This window comes from Aquila chrysaetos, chromosome 3 (assembly GCF_900496995.4).
Source record: "Aquila chrysaetos chrysaetos chromosome 3, bAquChr1.4, whole genome shotgun sequence".
NCBI classification, from domain to species: domain Eukaryota; kingdom Metazoa; phylum Chordata; class Aves; order Accipitriformes; family Accipitridae; genus Aquila; species Aquila chrysaetos.
Genome location: NC_044006.1, coordinates 52,622,048 through 52,643,399, shown reverse-complemented (window position 1 = coordinate 52,643,399; position 21,352 = coordinate 52,622,048). Strand labels below are relative to the sequence as shown.

At 37.7% G+C, this 21,352-nt stretch overlaps 1 protein-coding gene across 2 annotated transcripts in view; it reads left to right on the top strand.

The window, feature by feature from the left end:
- Positions 1-21,352, top strand: part of VPS50 (VPS50 subunit of EARP/GARPII complex) — a 100,070-nt gene that overhangs the window by 12,133 nt on the left and 66,585 nt on the right. For both annotated transcript variants that reach the window (XM_030008913.2, XM_030008914.2), the window contains exons 4-11: positions 21-92; positions 4,734-4,787; positions 8,047-8,117; positions 8,540-8,657; positions 8,743-8,778; positions 12,983-13,065; positions 18,035-18,077; positions 21,103-21,201. In XM_030008913.2, coding sequence (XP_029864773.1) covers positions 21-92; positions 4,734-4,787; positions 8,047-8,117; positions 8,540-8,657; positions 8,743-8,778; positions 12,983-13,065; positions 18,035-18,077; positions 21,103-21,201 — 576 coding nt within the window. The remainder of the gene's footprint in view (positions 1-20; positions 93-4,733; positions 4,788-8,046; positions 8,118-8,539; positions 8,658-8,742; positions 8,779-12,982; positions 13,066-18,034; positions 18,078-21,102; positions 21,202-21,352) is intronic.

The following is a 21,352-nucleotide window of genomic DNA, read 5'->3' as shown; positions in this document are numbered from 1 at the left end:
AATTTGTTGTTTACATGCAGAGGCTTCCTCCAGTACTTAGTCTTCAAGAACTGGAAGAGTACAGAGACAAATTAAAACAGCAGCAAGCTGCTGTAAGTAAAGTTGTTTCCTCTACCCTCAGGCAATTTGTTGTATTGTCTATAAGTCTAGCCAGAAGTGTAACTGAAAAAGTTTTGATTTCTTAAACATTAGATATTAAGCATTTTTCTTTTAATATTATTTTGTGTGGTTTTGTAATTGAAAATCATACCAGTAAATCATACAATCATGTGAAATCATGGAAGTAAATCTTGGCGATAAATATTGTAACAAGGAGCAAATGTGCTAACTGTTTCTTTAGAAATGTGATTTTCTGAATGTTCAGCTTTTCCTGTGTATTGCAAGAAAAGTAATGTTCAACACAGTGGTGAATAGTGCAGTAGTATCTCTTTTTTTGAGGTATTTCTGGCAATGTGAAACATTTTATGTTTTAAAAACTCTTTCCTTAGAGTTGCTATTTTCTCTTCTTTTTCATTGCCAATTTGTTAATCGTCCACAAGGGTTTCTAGTGAATACTGGTACAGAGTTATTACATAATGAAACAAATGAAATGTAACCATGAGTAATAACTATAATTTACGGGGGAAATCAGAATTGCAGCTTCTGAAAGGTACTTGTTACCTTTCAGGCTTTTTTATTTTCTATTCATACATTAATTATTGATTCATTGCTCTTTTAAAGATGAATAATATTAACTGTGGCATTTGGAGAGTACCTGCAAGTAAAATAACAGTAATAGTCCTAATTCATGTCTTTGAATGAATGAAATGTATAGAAGGAGAATATTGGGTCAATAACAATACATAGAGAAAAAGTTCCTTCTGCCTAAGACTGCTTTTGCCAGAATAAACCTATGAAATTTTGTAAAATATTAGTGAGAAGTTGAGCAAATGAATATTCCATGTTTCTCACCAAGAGGTATAAGGGAAGAAGTTGAAAGTGGGTGGCGGTTTTTGGTTTTGTGGTTTTTTTTTTTGGTTGGTTTTGGTTTTGGGTTTTTTGTTGTTGTTTTGTTTTGTTTTGTTTTTTAAAGTAAGAGGACATCTGATGGTGACCTAGTTTTGCAAGGACATACACTCAAGACTGAGAGACAACTTCACTGAGATATGCTGGATAATCCTAATACCTGTTGTCAGTGTCTTGGCCATTCTGCCTGCATGATGAGAACTGGCTGCAGCTGAGGGAGTAGTCTCAGTGCATGGCTGCTGCTGAAACATGAGAACTGGAAAGTGCAGGAAGCTAATGAATAATAGGGTTGAGAACCGAGCACAAGGTTTCCAGTGATTGTGGCCCAGATGTGTCTTTCTTTTAGAAACCCAACAAAAACTCTCAAAGCCAAAGCTTTGGACAACAAACGTGTCCAATTCTTCCCCCAACACCCCGCCCCAGTTGGGATTGGGCCTTTCTTGTGTCTTCCTTAATCTAGTCTAACTGATTCTGCTATAGGAAGGAATTGTTGCTTGGATTTATTTTCTTCCTTGGGCATGTGCCAAGTTGCTAAAATTTCTTGTGTGCTGTATATCATGTCCTTGTGTCATATTTCCAGGTGAGTGTGAGAGACTGTTGCATGTTTTCTTCTCCTGTCTCAGTTATTGTCCATTTATCTTGTGAATTATCATTTAGATTGCTGTCTCTCTTAAAGGATGTTAGTGTCCTTCATGCAAGACTGTACTGCAGAATGTTGTACGTTGTTAGTTCAGTCCCCAAAATATTTTAATGCTGATTGTGAATAGATTATTAGATAGAGGACTCATGAAGTCTGTTGACAGATCACACAATACCTCTGCTTTTGAAAAAGAATAGATGCTGCCTTTTTCACTTCAGTGCCTGTATCTGTAGTTGGCACAGGAATTTACAATAGCTGTTCAGAGATAATTCCAACTTCTAAATTTTGGTAACACAAAGCACTCAAATGACTGAATTATAGGTGATAGAGCTCTGATCTTCCACTTTTCACTGACTGTTACTATCTGCTTTTGCACAGCTGATCTTGGTCATGCCTTTGGTTTTGGGGTCACTCTAGACTCCGTATTTTCTGTCGGATTCCCATTACAGTTTTCCATTCCATTGGATGGATTTCAACTCACTCAGGACTTCTTTAATATGTGTATCATAGCTTTAATTTGTCTAATCAACTTGGTACAGACAATTTGAATTAGGAGGCTTTTTTGTTCTATGTCTGTTTGACTTCATTTTAATTAGTTTACTGATATCCTCAGCTGTATCTTTTTTTTCTTGAGGAGATGAAATATTTTTTTCCTGATGTGATTAGGAAAGAGAAAATTGTTTGGTCCTCTAAAAGAACATTGTTGTTTGCATGCATTGATAACTGCAGTCACATTCATTGCTAGCAATTGCAATTCTGGATACCAAAAGTTAAGAATCACACAATTGTATGGAAGATGCCAAAAGGGGTGGGACGATTTGGAAATGAATGGAAGTAACCTGGGATAATATCGCTCATCCAAATGAAAGGAAAGCTTGGAAGCTCAGAATAGTAGTATCACTAAGTTCAGGGAAAGAAAAAAAACCATATGGCTGTGGCAGATGCTTGACAGTGTTGAGGTTGTTATTAGTCAAGGGTAACTGAGAACTTGCAAAACAAACAAAAGCAGTGCTGCCGTGGTTTAACCCCAGCCAACAACTAAGCACCACACAGCTGCTTGCTCACTCTGCACCCCTACCCCGGCCCCCTCCCTGGTGGGATGGGGGAGAGAATTGGAAGAGTAAAAGTGAGGAAACTCATGGGTTGAGATAAAGACAGTTTAATAGGTAAAGCACAAGCCGCACACGCAAGCAAAGCAAAACAAGGAATTCATTCACTACTTCCCATCGGCCCGCTCAGCCATCTCCAGGAAAGCAGGGCTCCATCACGCATAACAGTTACTTGGGAAGAGAAAGGCCATCACTCTGAACATCCTCCCCTTCCTCCTTCTTCCCCCAGCTTTATAAGCTGAGCATGATGTCGTATGGTCTGGAATACCCCTTGGGTCAGTTGGGGTCAGCTGTCCCGGCTGTGTCCCCTCCCAACTTCTTGTGCACCCCCAGCCCACTCGCTGGTGGGGTGGGGTGAGGAGCAGAAAAGGCCTTGACTCCGCGTAAGCACTGCTCAGCAGTAATGAAAACATCTTTGTATTATCCACACCGTTTTCAGCACAAATCCAAAACATAGCCCCATGCTAGCTACTATGGAGAAAATTAACTCTATCCCAGCCAAAACCAGCACAAGTGTAAAAACTGAAAATGAAATGCGTCTTTTATTCCCGTGTACTGCTTGATGAATCCCTTTAACAGTGAAGAATCAAACTTTTAGACTTGTACTAGTGCAATGTGTGACTAGCAGGTATATCCCTGTCCTAAATCTTCTACAGGTACAGCGCTAGTGGGAAGAACAGGTTGGAAAAGGGAGGTAAAAATTTCACAGCATACAGACTGTGCAGTGCACAAAGCTTCTTTAGAGCCCCAAGGTCATGTAGGCTTGTGTAGCATTTGGCCTGATAACATCCTTTCCTGCCCCCACTCTGCTCTGGAGTGGTTCTTTTGCTGTCCTGCAGAAGAAAGCTTTATTATTTATAGAACAACTAAGAGGTTTTAAAATTGTTTTGTGATTTTGGGCCATTTTTTAATATGGAAGGAGGAAAGCATAGCTAGTTGTATGCCCCTTGTCCAGATTGCCAGCTGATGATATCAGGGTACTTTGAAGACCATTTGTGTGCAGGTGCTTTTCCAGAGGATGGGAACTGACCTGGTGGAGCCACTGTAAGTTTGTTACAGAAATGCTGGCTGAAGATCCCAACTTCATGCTATGTTTGACTAAGCAGTCAGATACATAAAAATCTCCTCATCTCTCTTCCCCAGTAGCGTATTGTGGGTTGGCTGACCGTCATAGCCAGTTTTATTTTATTCTCATTTCTGGGAGTATTGTTCCCCAAGAATATAGAGCAATACCAATAATTTCGTTGTCATGTTTGAAACTGTTTCTTCTTAAATATTTATAGTCCCTGCTGAAAAATGAAACAAAACACACTAGTGTCAAGCTTGCATTTATATGACTGTTAGTGTTGGATTTTTTTTTTAAAGCTTGTGTGTGCACAAGAGACTGATAAGGAAGCAATCCCATTTTTAAATTCAGTAGAGACAGCAGCTCTCAGTAGCATTCCACCACTTTTCATTCAGAACAATGGAGAAAATTTTAAAATATGCATGTTCTGTGTGCTAAAGAAAGGGTATAATGCGCACAGGGTGAATATTCATTTTGACATGGATTTTATTTAACACAATATCAGTCTGAAAGGTAGGTGTCATTATGGCTTTCTTAGATCTCCACAGTAGATGGTTAACTTAAATTTGTACTCTAGCAGTAGCATAAGCAGAAAGTAAACACTTGCAGTGTCCCATATTATTTCTATTTTCTATTCTAGCATGTTCCTTAACAAGCAGAGAGGTAAGGGATTAACTTAAAAATGCCCACTAATTCCTAGATGGAACTGTAAACATTTTTCTTTTCTTGCTCCTAAGGAAAGCTGACTGTCATTTTTAGGATTTTTTACCTTGTTGTGGCATATTTATTAATAAATTGGAAAACTACAGAACTAAATGATACAGTATCACAAACTTCTTGTAGAACTTTAGCATAGGGATGGCCTACTTAATTGAGATTGCTATGTATCCCATGTAATATTCTTCTTTTTAAGGTATCTAAGAAAGTTGCAGACTTGATTCTTGAAAAACAGCCTGCATATGTTCAGGTAAGACAACTAACAGTCACTTTTTAAGAGTAAATGACTCCATTTTGTGCTGTTATAATGCTGCGCTTGTTTCATTGGGGATTAAACGTAGTAATTTGTTAGTAGAGATGCTAGTGCCTGGTTGGAACTAGCTGTCTATGTATGCTAAACCTGTTATCTGTAAAGAATGAAGGGTGTATTGAGCTGTAGGCCCTTAGGATGATAAAGGCTTTGGCATATGACCATTTTAAGAAGGCTTTCTGAAAATATAAATTCACAGGTTTGACTAGTACCTGTAATGGACTTGAACAGGAGTTTCTTTAGTGCCTGTGTTAGGAATAGTTTCAGATCTTTTTCCATAAGAGAAAACAGCAATGACCTTTTGAAAGAGCACTTAACCAGAGACCTGCCACTAATCTCAGGCAGTTGTGACAAGAAAGCATCTAAGAGAAGACTGAGCTGGAAGTAGAACCTCAACATGTCAAAGATCTCTGAGAACAAAACAAAGCAAAACTACTTTAGCTGCTTGCAGTAGAATATTGGCACAGCTTTTCTCATTGCTCCCAAAACATAATTGGAACAGCTGTCATAATGATTCTCTAAAGAGAAGGTGGGTTTTTTTCTACCCATTTATTTTTAATAATGCCCCGATACATTCGGTCAGCTCTGCCTGATTTTATCTGACCTTTCCAGGAAATGACAGTGAGAATTCTGCAAAGTGAAAACTTGGGATTGTTATCAAAGTAGTCTGAGAGTTATCCTGTGTTGGATAATTCTGTGTGTGTACAGCACCTTGCAAAAGCATTGTCATACCAGTGGTTAACATTCTTCCTTTTAGGTCCCTCTCTTCCTTGCCTCCTGCTTCTCAACTGGTATACACTGTTGCTGCAGGCTAGGGCTTGAACCTCCTGGGTGTTAACCCACAGTAGGTAACATGGAGCTGGAATTACCTTCCACTTTCATCCAGAGGGCACAACTTCCTCTTCTGCTCGCTTGTGCTCATGGCCTGCACATCTAGCCTTAGTGATCTTGTGAGTGTCCCATCTGTGCTCTGCCAATTTGCTGGGTAGAAGGAGGAGTGCTGCTGTTTGAAGAAAAATGGGCAGGGGGGTTGTGTGTGAGCATTGGTTGCATCATCTCCTGCAATAGCTGTAAGGGTAATATTATTTCAGTTTTAGTTAGAGGGCTCAGGTGGGAGGCTATTGCAGAAGGAGGCTGGGTAAGTGCTACAGTGGTTGAGTCCTCATAAGATAGTGTAAAGGGGGGCGGAAAGGGTAATTGTATGGTATCAAATCCTTCTGGTATAGTTTTGCTGTTGTGCATGTTTGGAATTGATGTTGTTGATTGAGTGCTGCTTTTTCTGAATCCAGCAGCTTCACTTTGGAAACCACCTCTCAATGCATAATAGTACTGTGGAGAATGTGCTGCTTGTGTTTTGCTGTGTAATGTTAATATTCTTATCGCAGCAACATCTTGGTGAGGTGCACATGTTTTATACCAAGACGTTCTTTCAGATGTTCCAAAGGGACAGTTAAAAATCCATCATGCCAGTAAGAATCTTTTAAAAACGTTTCTCAAATGTATATTTGCCTGATTAAGTCAATAATACTTTAGTGTTACTTAAGGGCACAGGCTTGCACAGAGTTATTCTTGTCAGTAGACTTACTTACCAGAGACTTCTGGTGGGCATCATAGGACTCACTTTCCCACTGACTCATGAAATGAATCTCCTGATGTTCTGTGGGTACTTTGGTAATGGCAGCTCCAGTTCAGTGTCCAGTGATGGTAACAGGTCATTAGAAGAAGCAAAAATGGAGTTGACTCTTTGTCTCCTGGACACTGTGCAAAGGAAAAGTGTGGGGAAATCATGGTTTGCACCCCATTCCTAGTATGAAGTACTGGTCTAACAGGCACTACTATGGGCTGAGAGAGGCATGGCACAGACACAAGGCAAGGGATTTATAGTTTTCCCTTCTCCTTAGAAGGAAAGGCATGCTTTAGGAACAACCAATGGGTGGAAGATTGTCTTTGAGAAGAGAAAAAATGTGTTCAGCCCTAAATGCTGGGCAGAAGACTCCCTCTCTGAGGACCATTAGGCTGCACTCTCTCCCCATGCCTCTCCATCCACGTTCAAAGGAGAGATTTTACAGATTCTTTGCAAGAGGCAAGACTGGAATGGAGTCGCTCCTTATTTTATGCATTTCCTCATGAAAAAGGGAACAATGGCCTTTTGAATAGCTCTGACATTTGCAAGATATGTTTTTAGTGAGAAGTAGGTACTGAAGAAAGTAATCTTTGAATTTGGTTTCTTAAGATATTACGCTTATCAGCAACTAAGCTGTTGTTTTTCCAAAAGCAATGTTGGTAATGTAAAGGAGGAACTGTTTTTGGTGAAAGGTGCAGCTCAGTGATTTGTTAGAATTACTTGTATCTTTGGAGACTGACCAGGAGCCAATCTTAAACTGAATTAAACTTTAAACTTGTTTTTGCTTGTCATATCTCTAGAATTACCTTAGTTTTCAAAGTGAAGATCTCCCTTTTCCCCATGGAAAGCACTTGATACATTTTGAAATTATGAGTACTATTTAAAAAAAAAAGTTGTGGTTTTTTTTTTCTGTAGCGTGGGGACAGCATTCACTTTTCTGCAGTGCTGTTCTTAACAGAATAAATCCTAATAGGTATATTAAAAATTTTATTTTTTTAAAGGAGTTCAGATTGTGCTACGTACTTCACAAAGTAAAAATCAAGCTAAATTCAGGTCACCTGTGCTGAAGAGTTTTCAGCTGAAATTCAACAGGATACAATTAACGTTCATTATGAAGTGACATCTATTAAATTGTAGAACACAAGTGCTTCTAAACAAGAAAATGTCATGTGAAACTTTTTTTTTTTGTTTCTTTGTTTTGCTGCTCTCTGTCATATTAATGCAAATTAAACCCTGTGCTTGTGTCCCTGAAGAATTGATCATTCTGCTGTGGTGCATTAATGGTATAGAGATTCCTAGGCTAAATGTACAGTATATAAATGTAGAGGGTCCCACTGCAATGAAAATGGATTTCAAGTATCTTTCTTCAAAATAAATTTGTATTTTAAAGGATAGTTCTATATTAATGTTACATTCAAGCGCTTAGCATATATAAAATGATGAAACAAATAATATATAAAGTAAGTCTACAAAGTCATAATAACATCTGAGGAGAAAGCTACTAATCACTAGTCTTCACTGGTGTGTAGCATGATTTTAACTTGTATATTTATTTAACCTGTTGTCCCTCTGTAGGAACTTGAACGTGTTACATCATTGCAGACTGGCCTTCAGTTAGCAGCTGTTATTTGCACGAATGGAAGAAGGTATCTTGCTTAAATAATGGCAGAGATTGAAAGGGGGGGGAAATATTTAGGAAGAAATCTGTAAACCCAGGAAGTTTGCTTGCTGATGATATTTCCTATTTATGTGCTGAAAGGAATTAGCAATAGTAGTTAAAGATACTGAAACAAATACCAGCAGCTTTCTCTCTTGCAGCTCTCGCTTCAATTGGGAGTTCTCTTTAAAACAGGAACCTTTTGAGGTACACTATTGATCCACAAACAAGTTCTGGAGAAGGGAAAACCTACCTTCTTAGTAGTCTGTTGGTATCATCTTAATTTCTGGATTTCCCTAACAGTGCTGACAGTCTTATTTTCTAGCATGTATTTTGAGGGACATGTTAGAATTAGAAATAAGTTTTATTTTACATATCATCAAAGATTATGTTCATTTTTAACTTTTGCAGACACCTGAATATAGCAAAGGAAGGCTTTACACAAACTAGTTTGGGGCTTCTTGCAAATCAAAGGAAACGACAGTTGCTTATTGGACTGCTAAAGTCTCTGAGAACAATAAAAACACTGGTATGTACAGTTGTTTTTGTTCAGTGGCAAAATATTTTTCTTCATTTCTGTGTAGTTATCACTGTGGTTTTTTTATTTTTTTTAGCAAAGAACTGATGTGCGTTTGAGTGAGATGTTGGAGGTAAGTCCCAGCCAGACTATTATAATCTGAAGCTATTCGAAGTCTACTTTTGTCAGTCATCTTAGTTTTGTCCCTTCTTTCCTTCCTCTTGCAAACAGGCTATGGGTATGTGTGTGTGATGAAATTATATTTTTATTCTTTTTTCAAATGTTGTGAGAAACACTTCATATCAAATTAGATAGCCCCTGTACTGGGGAGGGAGTATTTTCTGTCAAAGACTTACTCCTGCCTTTAGATCTGGGCACCAAGGCTTGAGTTAGTTCCGTAAGAGTGCTGTGGAGTCTTCACTCCCCTCCCTACCCTCAACTTATACTTCTTCTCTGGCCTTAGCTTGATATTTGGAAGAAAAAAGAAGGTGAGATTTAGCTGACTGTTGATATGCTGGGTCTGGATAAAGTACTTCTACTGGTATATTACTGTACAAATTTATATATGGGCTTCCCACTTAGTATTTTATTTGTAAATGCAGTAGCTTCTGTCCTTATTCAGTGGGTTGTTTTTTTAATAGTCAGCTGTAGAAAACATTGCAGCGTGCAGGCCATGACACTGAAAATGCTACTGATACAATATATATACTGCCTAATAATGCAGTAGATACTGCACGGAGCAAAAATAAGATCTTGTCTTAAGGTGATTAATTGTATGAAAGACAGCTTCAGGATTTTATTGACAACTATGTTTTAATCATGTAACAATTTTGACTTGATAGTTTGCCAAATATTTACAGCTAATACTGGATGGAATGTCTTTATGATAATCTGTCATGGGTTCAGCTGGGATAGAGTTAATTTTTACAGGAACCTGGGAGGTGGGGGGGCATAGCCGGGGCAGCTGACCTGAATTAGCCAAGGAGCTATTCCATACCGTGGGACATCATGCCCAGTATATAAATGGGGAGCGGGCCGGGGGTGCTCTGGACTCTCGGTGGGGGAAGTGGCGGAGCGTCGGGTTCCCGGTGGTGAGCAGTTGCACTGTGCATCACTCTTTTTGTATATTCTTTCATTAGTACCGTTGTTGTAACCTTTTTTTTTTTGTGTTGTCCCAGTAAACTGCCCTTATCTCAACCCTCGAGGTTCCGTTTTTTTGTTGGTTTTTTTTCCTCTCCTCCGTCTCCTCCCTATCCCACCGGAGGGGGGCGGGAGGAGTGAGCGAGCGGCTGCGTGGTCCTTTGTTACCGGCTGGGCTGAAACCACGACATAATCCCTAGTTACTAAATTTGGAAATTGAGTTTTAATAATTGTAGCTCTTAAGATTCTCTGAGTTTAATTCCATCTTGAGTAATACACCTTGTCTCAGCACACATTCTTTACCAAGCAAGAATGTATTCATTTACGGGCTGCATACACATTGCCTTCAGCTCAGTAAGCCCTATACAATGATGTTGTGGTTTAACCCCAGCCAGCAACAAGGCACGACGCAGCTGCTCGCTCACTTCCCCCCCCCCCCCCCAGTGGGATGGGGGAGAGAATTGGGGAAAAAAAAGTAAAACTTGTGGGTTGAGATAAAGGCAGTTTAATGGGACAGAAAGAAGAAAATAATAATAACAACAACAACAGAATTGGAATATTGATTCAAAGAAACTAACACAATAGTTTGATTAACTATTGAGTAGGTATTCTTTATTGGCAGCGCTGGATGCACGGGGGATCGTTCCACCTATCGTGCATACCATCGGGTCTAATTGTGTAGGTTAAGTACAGGTTCTACATACATATTCACTACATTTCTGAGAAATGTTATACATATTCATTAGTTTTCTGGGAAACTATTAGCATATGCAAATGTCCTTTACGCAGGCGCATTGAAGATCTCTGGTGGTCTTCAGGAGTCCTCTGGTGGTCTTCCATAGTCTTCCTCACTTGTCCGCTATTTGACCCTCCTCAGGTGATTCTGCGCAGTATGGTCCTTTACATGTTTTGATACATCAGTGCTTGTTAGTGCTAAGCTAAATTATCTACAAGGACAGGAACAAAGGCAGGAGTTCTTATCTTTTCTGGCCCTATCTATTCAAGTAAGGCCTCTACTTGTGCCTTCTTAACAAGATCGTAAATTCATCAAACATTTAATTAAGTTTTGTGATCACTCATGGTTCCTTCTTGCTCATCATTCCCAAGTACCAGTCTCTGACAGGCTTAATCCTTGACAAACACCAGTCCTTGTTATGTAAAGTTACAGAGAGACAATTATTAAGCAATAAGCAGTTCATTCTCTATATCAATATACAAAACAAGTGATGCACAATGCAATTGCTCACCACTTGCCGACTGTTGCCCAGTTAGTTCCTGAGCAGCGGTCTGCCCCACCACCCCAGGCAACTCCCCCCAGTTTATATACTAGTCATGACATCACATGGTATGGAATATCCCTTTGGCCACTTTGGGTCAGCTGCCCTGGCTGTGTCCCCTCCCAACTTCTTGTGCCCCTCCAGCCTTCTTGCTGGCAGGACATGAGAAGCTGAAAAATCCTTGACTTGGTATAAACACTACTTAGCAACAACTGAAAACATCAGTGTGTTATCAACATTCTTCTCATACTAAATCCAAACCATAGCACTGTACCAGTTCCTAGAAAGAAAATTAATTCTGTCCCAGCTGAAACCAGGACAAATGATTAGCTTTTAAGTTTTGTGCTGTATTTTTTTTGCACCGGAAATCAGCTCTTCACTGTCTACTGGTAGGAGTTGTCTTGAGACAGAGGTGTGGGTGTTGTGTTCACACACAGACCCTAATGTCTGATTATCATAATTTGCCAGTGATTTCTAAATGTTAAGGGCCAGAACTGCCCTTCCTGGCTAAGTGCAGTTTTAGAGCTGCACTCAATGTCTGCTCCCAATAAGGTATCCCAGTTATTGGCCAATTTATTGTCTTTACTCCAAGAAGAAGTTAGTAGCTTGGAATATGCGTGAGAGCTATTAGTGGCCATTCACAGAGCAATATTTAGATAGGGTTCCCAATTAAAAAAAGACCAGACATGAAGCTATAATAACTTACAGGGGTGAGCTGCATGTGGAATATATTAGTAATGTATGTTATGCAAGCAGGCTTTATGATTTGAGCTCTGTTAGACTTAATGGAGCAAGTACCAGGTTTCCAATGGAGAAAGATGCAAAGAGCTGTAAATGCAGCAATCATTATAGACCAATGTACTGTTCTGTTTTCATCTAACGGGTAATGTATGTGGGGGTTTTTGGTTTTTTAGCTAAACTTGATCTGCATTAGAATGCTGCTGTTAAAACCAATTTCATTTCAGAAACTCCTTTATGATAATAGCCGAATATAAATTGCCCTTGCGTTTTTACTCTTCAATCAATGACTTTGAAATTCCACTAATAGGTTTGCATTTGAGCTCTCTGAAGCACGTAACGTAACGGATGTAATTAGGACAGAAAAGGGAAGCTCTTAGCTATTAAAGAGGGTTTTCCTTCCTCCAAGAGCCTTTCTGGCCACATATCTAATAGAATAAAAAAATAGTAGTTATACCCAAGGCACTGCCCATGTTCTGTTGGCAAGATCCTGGGGTTTTACATTTTTGTGTGTATGTTTTTGTTTTCGTTTTGTCCTGGCATCTTCATATACTTCCTGATGGATCTGTCTACCTATTTGATATTCTTCCTATAAATTAGGACAATATTTCCATATTTTTTTCCTAAAGTATGTTCTTATTGTCCTGGGGCTTTGTATGAGCCAGTTGTCTTTAATTTAAATTTCTAATTAGCTATAGAATGTGTCACATTAAATAGTGTTTATTTGGGCATAATGTTGGAGTGTCTCCCTTGTCTCTTTTTAGGTTTTGTAAACTATGGTAACAGCCTGCCAGTACCTGAACTTACCTCTTTCCTTGCTCATGAATAGATCATACTGTATTAACAGAGATTTGAAAGTTAACTGGGAAGATATTAGTTGTTTTGTAATAAAAACTTTCTGACATGTTTTATATGAATTCATAAGGAAAAAACCCAAGTCATTTGCATAAGGTAATGTAATACATAGTGTTTTCAGATGTTGCTAATGTTGTCTGTTTCTAATTCTAAACTGCTTGCACATTAAGTTCTGCAATAGACCCTCACTCATTTCCTTTACTGTATAGATGTAAGAGGCAAAATATTTTGTTCTTAATGTTTATATGTAAGCATGCAAGCAAAAACTGGGTGTTGCAGTGATTGCTTCAAAAGCCAAATTAGCTTTCCATTGTATTTTATCCTAAGGAAGAGGACTATCCAGGAGCTATTCAGCTGTGCTTGGAATGCCAGAAAGCTGCTAGCACTTTCAAACACTACAGTTGTATAAGGTAGGGTGACATTGTGCAGATTTCAGCTTCTGTATGATTTTACTTGTAAATGGTATAAAACAGTGATCATTAATTCTCATTCTCTAAAGCAGCTTTGATTGAAATTTAATTTTCTGCTTAGAAATTGAGGCATTTATAAAAGCATAAGCATGCTCAGTAGTTTCCCCCTCCCTATATAATCTATGTTTGAACTATGTCATTGTTTTGCAACTGTTGTAATATGTTGGCAGGTAAAGTTTCAACTAAGACTGAATTATAACTGTGCTACAACCTGCAGCCTAGAGATACCTGAGCTAATATTTTAATAAGCAAGTTTATATTCTGGAATTAATTTACCTACAGCAAGACAGCTTGTGGAGGATAACTTACCCTGATTTCTTGGTAATGAAATTAGCAAGTGCAGAGCTTCATGCTGTCATGGAGAAATTGCTTTCAGAAGTGGAACTAATTCGAATATCTGCATTTCCTAGCTTAGAAACACTTGATGTTTCCATTGCTTTTTAGAAAGGAAAAAAAAAAAAGAATTGGGTAAACATTAAGTTCAAAGTCATAATAGATATGACAATAAAGGAGTAAAACGAAGTGAATTTTGGTGTTTCATCCACTAAGATCATTAGATTTTCTGTTATTTTTAATTAGACTTTTAAATTTGTGCGTAAAATTCTGACATTGTTTGATCTCCTGTCAGAATGGTCTCTGACTTAGAAGGGCCAAAATCTATGAAAACACATGCTTTGCCTCCCGCTGTCCTCTAAATGTATGCTTTGTTGCAACTTCAGAGTAATTACCTATAATCCTCAATTTCAGTTTAGGATCTGCTTTTGAGGTATAGTTGTTTCAGGATCTGAAGATGCACCAAAAAATGTGTGAAGTTAGAAGTTGTACCTGGAAATAAGCCCCTCTCTATTTTGAAGTCACATTTCAGGGCTGCTTTTTTGCTTTCTTTTTAGTTCCGTAAAACTTGTGTGTGTATATAAATTGACTGTACAGCCAACATTCGCCTACATATATTAAAATTTTGAATCCTTTCCTTATGTAGTAGTAAATGAAAACTATATTTATTTGAATGAGGAAAAATGACTGTGATTTCCCTCAGTCCTGGACAATTCAGTTGTTTAGAAGCAAGATGACTCTGGAACAACTTTTGCTGTGCTTGACTCTACCTTCTGTAGAGATGGGTCTTGCAGTCTTCCATACCTGTGTCCCATCTATACTGTTCAGCACGCTCTCCTTAGTATTTATTGCTCTTTCAGATGCTCTGTGGCTCCAAACATTAATCTTATCTCCTGCATTTTTTTCTTCTGGAGAAATCGGCAACATTTATTCAGCTTGAAAAGGCAGCTTGATTTCTTAGAGTCTTACAGTGCTCATCTGGAAAACCTTGCTCTTTCAAGGTTTAGGTTAAATTACACAGTTTCTTTGACGTAAATTCTCTTTTGTGTAAATGATATGAAAGTTTCTGTTTAATGTTGAATCACTTCAAGCTTTTATTGCAGCTTCAAAGTTCATCTCCACTACGCTATGTCCAGTATAGCAAAATTTGGAACTTAAACTAACAGTTCATGTTTTTGCCATTTGGAATATTTAACTGCAAAAGTCATACTGTTTTAAATCTGATAGCATACTGACAAGATATGTGACAAATAGCTGTGAGGATTTACTTTGTTGTTGCACTCAAAAAGATATCCTTCCATCCAAGAAGACAGATTCTTGAAAGAAAGGATGATGACAGAAAAAATCAGCACAGCTTCTTTATTCTGAGAGAGTTTTTTGAGCTTGTTTGTTTGCATTGTGAGAGCAGAAGGACATTTTAGCTGCAAATCCCAGCCCTAGTGCAAACATTTCAGTCTCTGTGCACAGTTTTACTTGCTGAAGTCTGAGAGAATATGTATTGTATGGAATAATGTCTCACTAGCAGGGGATTGGGCTGAATGAATAAATAGGTCTTTTGTATTTCTGTTAAGGACTGCAGAAAAAACATCTAGTCAGGAAAACAGACACATACTAGCACTTACAGTGTTCTTATGTGAGGCATCACCTCTCTATCTTACCATGAAATTTTCATAGTATCCCTTTGATTGTCCACTGTCCACGTGACAAAATCAGTGCCTTCCTTTGTACAATCATTCTTCACATTTTTCTTGCTAGATGGTGGTAGGAATTAGGTGTAGCTCTTAAACAGCAGGGGATTTAAACCTTTCTATGAAGCATACAATTTTTTTTTTTTTTGGTGTATACATAATCTGAAGAGGCAAGCACGTCAGCTTCTCTGCTAAGACTTCTTTGGTTTTAAGAGTGGCTGCTCATCCTCCTTTGAAATAATAGGATGGGTGTCTATTATTTTTGTTCACCATTGTCTTCTTCCTAGGGAATGCTTGCATTATGTGATTCATTTTTGTTTAAAAATAGAAATCAAAGTCTTTCGCCTTCTGCTTGTTGATCAGTTCTGATGTGAGTACACTCTCTTGAAAAACCTGAGGGAAAATGTAGTGTCAGATAATGGGATGACTCTGTCTATTGCATTTGGGTTGAAATGTTACTTCTGTTATATTGCAGTAATGTGCCTTCTAAAAATGCTCTAACTTAGATTTGTATGGATGGGGATGCAAAAAAAAGACTCCTAATATGTTTTTTATTAATGAAATGAATGCCTTGAATTAAATTCTCAATTATGGTAAATGGGCTTTCATAATAGTCATGTAGCCATTATGTCCAAGCACTAGCTTTATAATTCAGGCTTAGAAAATACATACAGATTTAGCTGGACACTGCGTTTCTACATTTTCACTTCAATACTTGATCAAAGTTACTTTTCTTATGAAATTTTGTGATTGCACCTTCTTTTCCTGAATTAGTCAGCATAAATGTAGGCTGTATTCTTGCAAACACATCCATATATCATAGCTTGGTTGAAGAAATAAACTATGAATGTGTGTATTTAAAACTGGTGCTTGAGCCCTCGCTTGAAGGGGAAGACAATGCTGTCACAGGAGTTGCACTAAATGGTAGGGGTAAGAAACATGTGGCAGTTTTACCTTGGTTGTGTTTCCTGTGGAACAAGGTCTTTTTAGTTTGTCCCCATCCTGCTCTTCCAGAAGAAAAGAAACGTACACTGTTCTGGAATGGCCCAGATCCTGGGGTATTTGCTGGGAATTGTGACATGAGGGCTCAGGTCCCAGAGCTGCCCAAGCCTCCTGTGTCACCAGGTGATTGCAAGCTGAGGCTTGCCTGGCATTAAGAATAGTGGAAACAAGGAACTAGTTTTCATGAGGATCTATGCTGGTGTACAGGTGAAATTAGTCAAATGTGATCGCCTGCAATAATCAAGAAATGGTTTCTACAACCCAGGAAGTTTTTCAACCCTACATTGCAAGTTCTTCATGTGAGCAAGTTGCCTGGCTGAGGTGAAAAATCCATGTGTATTTTTAATTTAATTAGAAAAGGTAAAGAAATGGTAGATTAGCAGCAGCATGTTCATGACATTTGTTTGAAAGGAATGATAGTCTTGTGTTTATATGTTGCCTGCTACCATTAGGGGCTTTGTGAATTTTCATAGAACTTAAAGCAGTACATTTGCTTAATTTGTTCAGTCTGTGCAGAGACTACCTTTGCGTTGCATCATTTTTTGCTCATGTCAGCAGCTTCTATATTTTAGACCAGTTAATTTCAACATGTAAGCCAACTATGTGTTTATACACAGGGGATGATGGCCTATGCTGTACCTAGTTCTAAAGATGGAAAGAAGGAGTGATTCTGTGCACAGAGCAAGGTTTTTAGTCTTGTTCTAATGTCTTCTTGCTAGCTAAAAGAACTGGATTAACAGGAAATGCTCATAAACTCCAGCAGGAGATGTAGTAACATGAAATTGTTATGGAGGCTTTTCTGTTTGAAGGCTTATTGCATGTGGAGGAACAACAAAGAAATAGTGGCTGCTCTATTTAGTGTTTAATGCCAGCTCTTTCTAATGCAGTTTTTTCGATTTAAACCTTTCTTTGGAGGGTGTTGTATACAGGTTATCTAACAGAACCAAAGAAAGAGGGGTGAGGGGCCTATCATTTAAGTGGAGAGAACTGGGTAGGGAAGCTAGAATCTATCTTTTGATAGTTAACATGATCTTTTCCCTTAGGAAAAGATTCAGAGCACAGGAGGAAGTTGTCTAAAATCAGTTATGGTGATTATCCCATGAAAACTGCTTTCCATGCTTGAAGAGAATATCCTGCTTATTTCTTGGTTGTTTCAACCCTTCCAACAAAAAGATAGTGGTCATATTTTGTGTCTTATTTTTCTTGCTGGTGTTCTGAAATTCTTAAAGCTGATTGTTGGAAAGGAGCACTTGTGCCTTTCTTTGTCCTAAATAGTTTCTCTTATGGTAGCTATTTTTGTTAATCTTTCTATACCAAATATAGCTCAGAGAAGTGAAATGATGGTCTTAAAAAGATTTTGTGAGAGTTGTGTAAGCTTAAGTTCTTTTTTTGCTATAGTGTTTATGTAAGGGGTTCCTGAGCAACAAATAGAAGTTACTGTACCATAGTTTGCAAAGACTTGACAGCCCTGACCTTTCTGGGTATGTTCTGCTATAGACCACAGTGCCAAATCAAAACATTTGGAGCATGAGTTCCTTGGGGGTCAGGAATGTCTTTGAATGCTTGGCTAAATCCTAGCAGGATGGGGTCTTGTCTGGGCTCTCTTAACACTGTTGCATTATAAACCTAGGATACTGTGCTGCTGCAACAGATATTTTAATTTGAAGTGTTAGGAATACTGCAAATGCCTGCAGTAAGTGCCTTTCAGTAATAACAGTAGTGTGGTGATGCTAGTCTGACACAGTAACAGCAGGTTAATGATTTATGATAAATTACTATATTGTGGCTCAGTAGCAGGCAAATCTGTTTTTTGGAAATGAGAAACTTGGTGTGAAATGTTAATATGAACAGTAGTTTTATTTTAAACATTTTTCTTTCATTAATAGCGAGTTGAATTCAAAACTGCAAGACACCTTGGAACAAATAGAGGTAAGAATTAATATATTGTTATTTAGTACATGTTAGTATTTAACCTCTAGGTACTACAGCTTTCTAATACAATGTTATTAGCAATTACAGAACATCCACATTTCTTTCAAATACTGTCTTTGGAATGCTATAGTCATTGCTATTCATGTAGACTTTTGTGCTGCAATCAGCCTAAATGCTCTATAGTATGTTATCAAATTTATGAGCCCAGCTCACTAATTGTGCCCACTTTAAGTGGTAAAGCAGTCAAATAAAATAGGCACATAAGATTTGAAGTACTGGAGCAAAGGTATGCTCCCTGTATGAAGATATATGGTGGTTTTCAGTCCATGAACTGCTGTGAATTCTTAAGATGATTCCTAAATAGTTGTGAAAAGTAAATTAGCAGCACGCCAATAGGTTTGGATAAACTACACAAAAGATCACAGTTTCAGTGTAAATTTTAGAGGTCAGCAAACTGGAAACTGCTGGATAGGGCCAGTGCTAGGCCATAGGAAGTAAGACTTGAATAGCTGGCAAAGATGTGACTAAGGTCAGTTTAAATTGGTGGATAGTATTGCAAAAGCAAATTAATATAAAATGGTAAGTGTCTTGCTGGAAATTGGTGGCAAAAAAAAGTTCATGAACAATAGGAGTTCTTTTAACTCCTTTACTAGGTAATTTTGAGCTGGAATTTGGCAAGTTTTTGTAAGAAGTCAAGTAATGTAGATATGTATAATGTATGTATAGTGCATGTAATGCCTGTACATGTAATGCATAGCAGTAAACTGAATTAGCTAGCCCAGCAGTGCTCTACGCATCTGTTCATGTGCTCTTTAGTGCCTGTAGGATCGTACCTCGTTATGCAATTCCCTGTACAATTAGAACTTTGTTAAATTTCCTTCATTTATGCCTTTGTACTTTCGCTTTCTTGCAAAGCTTTTTTTTGGTTCTTTTTCACTGATATATGCTCTATTCAGAGCATGGCTGGTTCACTCTTGCATAGGCCAGTCATTAAACTCGTCTTTGTTTGTTTGTTTGTTTTTTTAAGATCACTCAGTTTGCATTCCTATTGCTTTCATTTACTTTCCACTTATTACTTGTGAGGAAACATTGATGTTCCTTAAAATGAGACATGCATCTTTACTTCCTTCCAGTAACAGCTTTGCAGAGCTAATTCTGCTCATACTAAAATCTGGTAAAATGTGGCATGTTCATTGGTGAAAGCAATTCACAGCTAGCTAAATAATCATATTCAAGATTTTTATTTATTACTTGTGAATTTATAGAAATATCTTATCTTACTCCTGTGAAAGTTATCTTATTTTCTACTGGAATTATATCTATGCATATGGGAGAAATGTAAGTCATCCTCGAGTTCACAGAGTGTTCCTGTGAAATACATGCTCTAATTAATATAGAATCATATTCTGCTAATTAATATTTCAATAATGAGTCTTCTCAATAGTTGAGTGCCTCTGCTTATGCCCATTCCTTTTTTTTTTTTCTTTTTTTTTTCTTGTAATTTAGGTTTTAACATTGACCTTACTTTTATACTAAGTTACAAATAAAATGCAAGGTGGCTATAGTGGAAGGAACCATTGAAAAACGTGTCTGAAAAGATTAATGTACTTTGTGTTTAAGAGCTCTGTTCACGAGCAGCTTGATATCCCTGTTTCTCTCTTTGTACAGCTGTTCTGCGTGAAATAAGAGAAGAAAATAATTTTTTTTTTAAATCAGTATATGGCTGAAATTCAAATTGCTGAGTAAACTTTTAAAGAAGTTCTGAATCTTTAGGTTACTTCTCCTTTTACCACTTTGCTTAGGAAAAAAATGCAGTTTTTGATTGTATCCTAGTCTCCTTTTTTTGTGCTTAAAGAAAATATTGATCTGCTTAAAAATATCAACAAAATACCGCCCCCCCCCCCCCCCCCCCCCCCCCCCCGCAACAGCAACAAAACCCACCCACCAAATCTCTGGGATTAAAATCTATAAATATTTTGTGGCTAATGAAGTATTTAATGAAAATTTTCCAGTGGAGTAAGTAAAAGTACATAGGGACTAAACAACCATCTCCTGTGGATTCTCTTTGCAAGAGCAAGACTACATTGCAAGATCCTTAAATAGTAAAAATTGAAATGGCTTTAGTGACTAGCAAGGAGAGAAAATATCTGCTAGCTGTCTATATTATCATATGTTATTGATTCGTGTTTTCTTTACTTGCATTGTTGATTGAAAATAACTACAGTTAAGCTGTGTATCTCTGAATATATTACAGTGTCTAAGTGAGAATTGTGTTATTAAGCTACATAGTCAAATTCTTGGAAGCTTTATTAGTTAGTCATTAAGTATATGATCCTATTTTAGTTTTTTTTTTCATTCAGTGCATGTAATAGATGAACTTCATTTACTGCAAAGCTATTCAGTATGCTCAGACACAGCTCTGATGGCAGAACTAATAATTGTGTGTGTGTGTGTGTGTGTGTTTTTTTTTTCCCCTCTCCTATGGTACTGATCATTTTGCTGGTATAATACTTCATAAATGACTTCACAATGAACTTTTCAGTCAGATAGTGTTAGTTCCATTTAATAGATGGCAGTCAGAGGGTTAAGAAGTATATAATTGAATTGCTTGAGCTGAAAGACCTGTGGAGCATTTTCTTTTTTTTTTCCCCAGATCTGGGTTTTTCTTAGGAGTCAGAGTAAAGTTAGAAATCCCAGCTCTCCCATATTGGGGTACTAGACCTTCTCAAAGTAAATATCACTTTGAATTTGATTTCAGCAAAGTAGTGTACTTTTTACTGTGCTTGTTCTTGGAAATGGTGGAACTGTTTGGCTGACAGAAACTTCAGACTGAAGTACTTTAGACTGCAAGAAGTAACATTTAAGCACCTCAGAATAGTCTGCTAATGTACAGTCTTGGCTATTTTACAAGCATAATTATCAGATTATTTAAATAAACATCTTCACTTGTTGTTGTTTAATTAATGTATTACTTGGCCTGTTTTTATTTAGCGTTTAACATTTTTTTCCTTCATTTATATAGGAACAATTGGATGTAGCGCTCTCCAAAATATGTAAGAACTTTGATATCAGTCATTATACAAAAGTTCAGCAGGCTTACAGGCTGCTTGGAAAAACACAGGTTCGTACTCATCTTCTGAGTAAGTCACAAAGAACAGTAGTGTAACAGTGTGAAGCTTTGAGTACTGTGATGGAAGTTTATTTTCCTAATTGTCATGGTTTAACTCTAGCCAGCAACTAAGCAGCATGCAGCTGCTTACTCACTCCCCCTG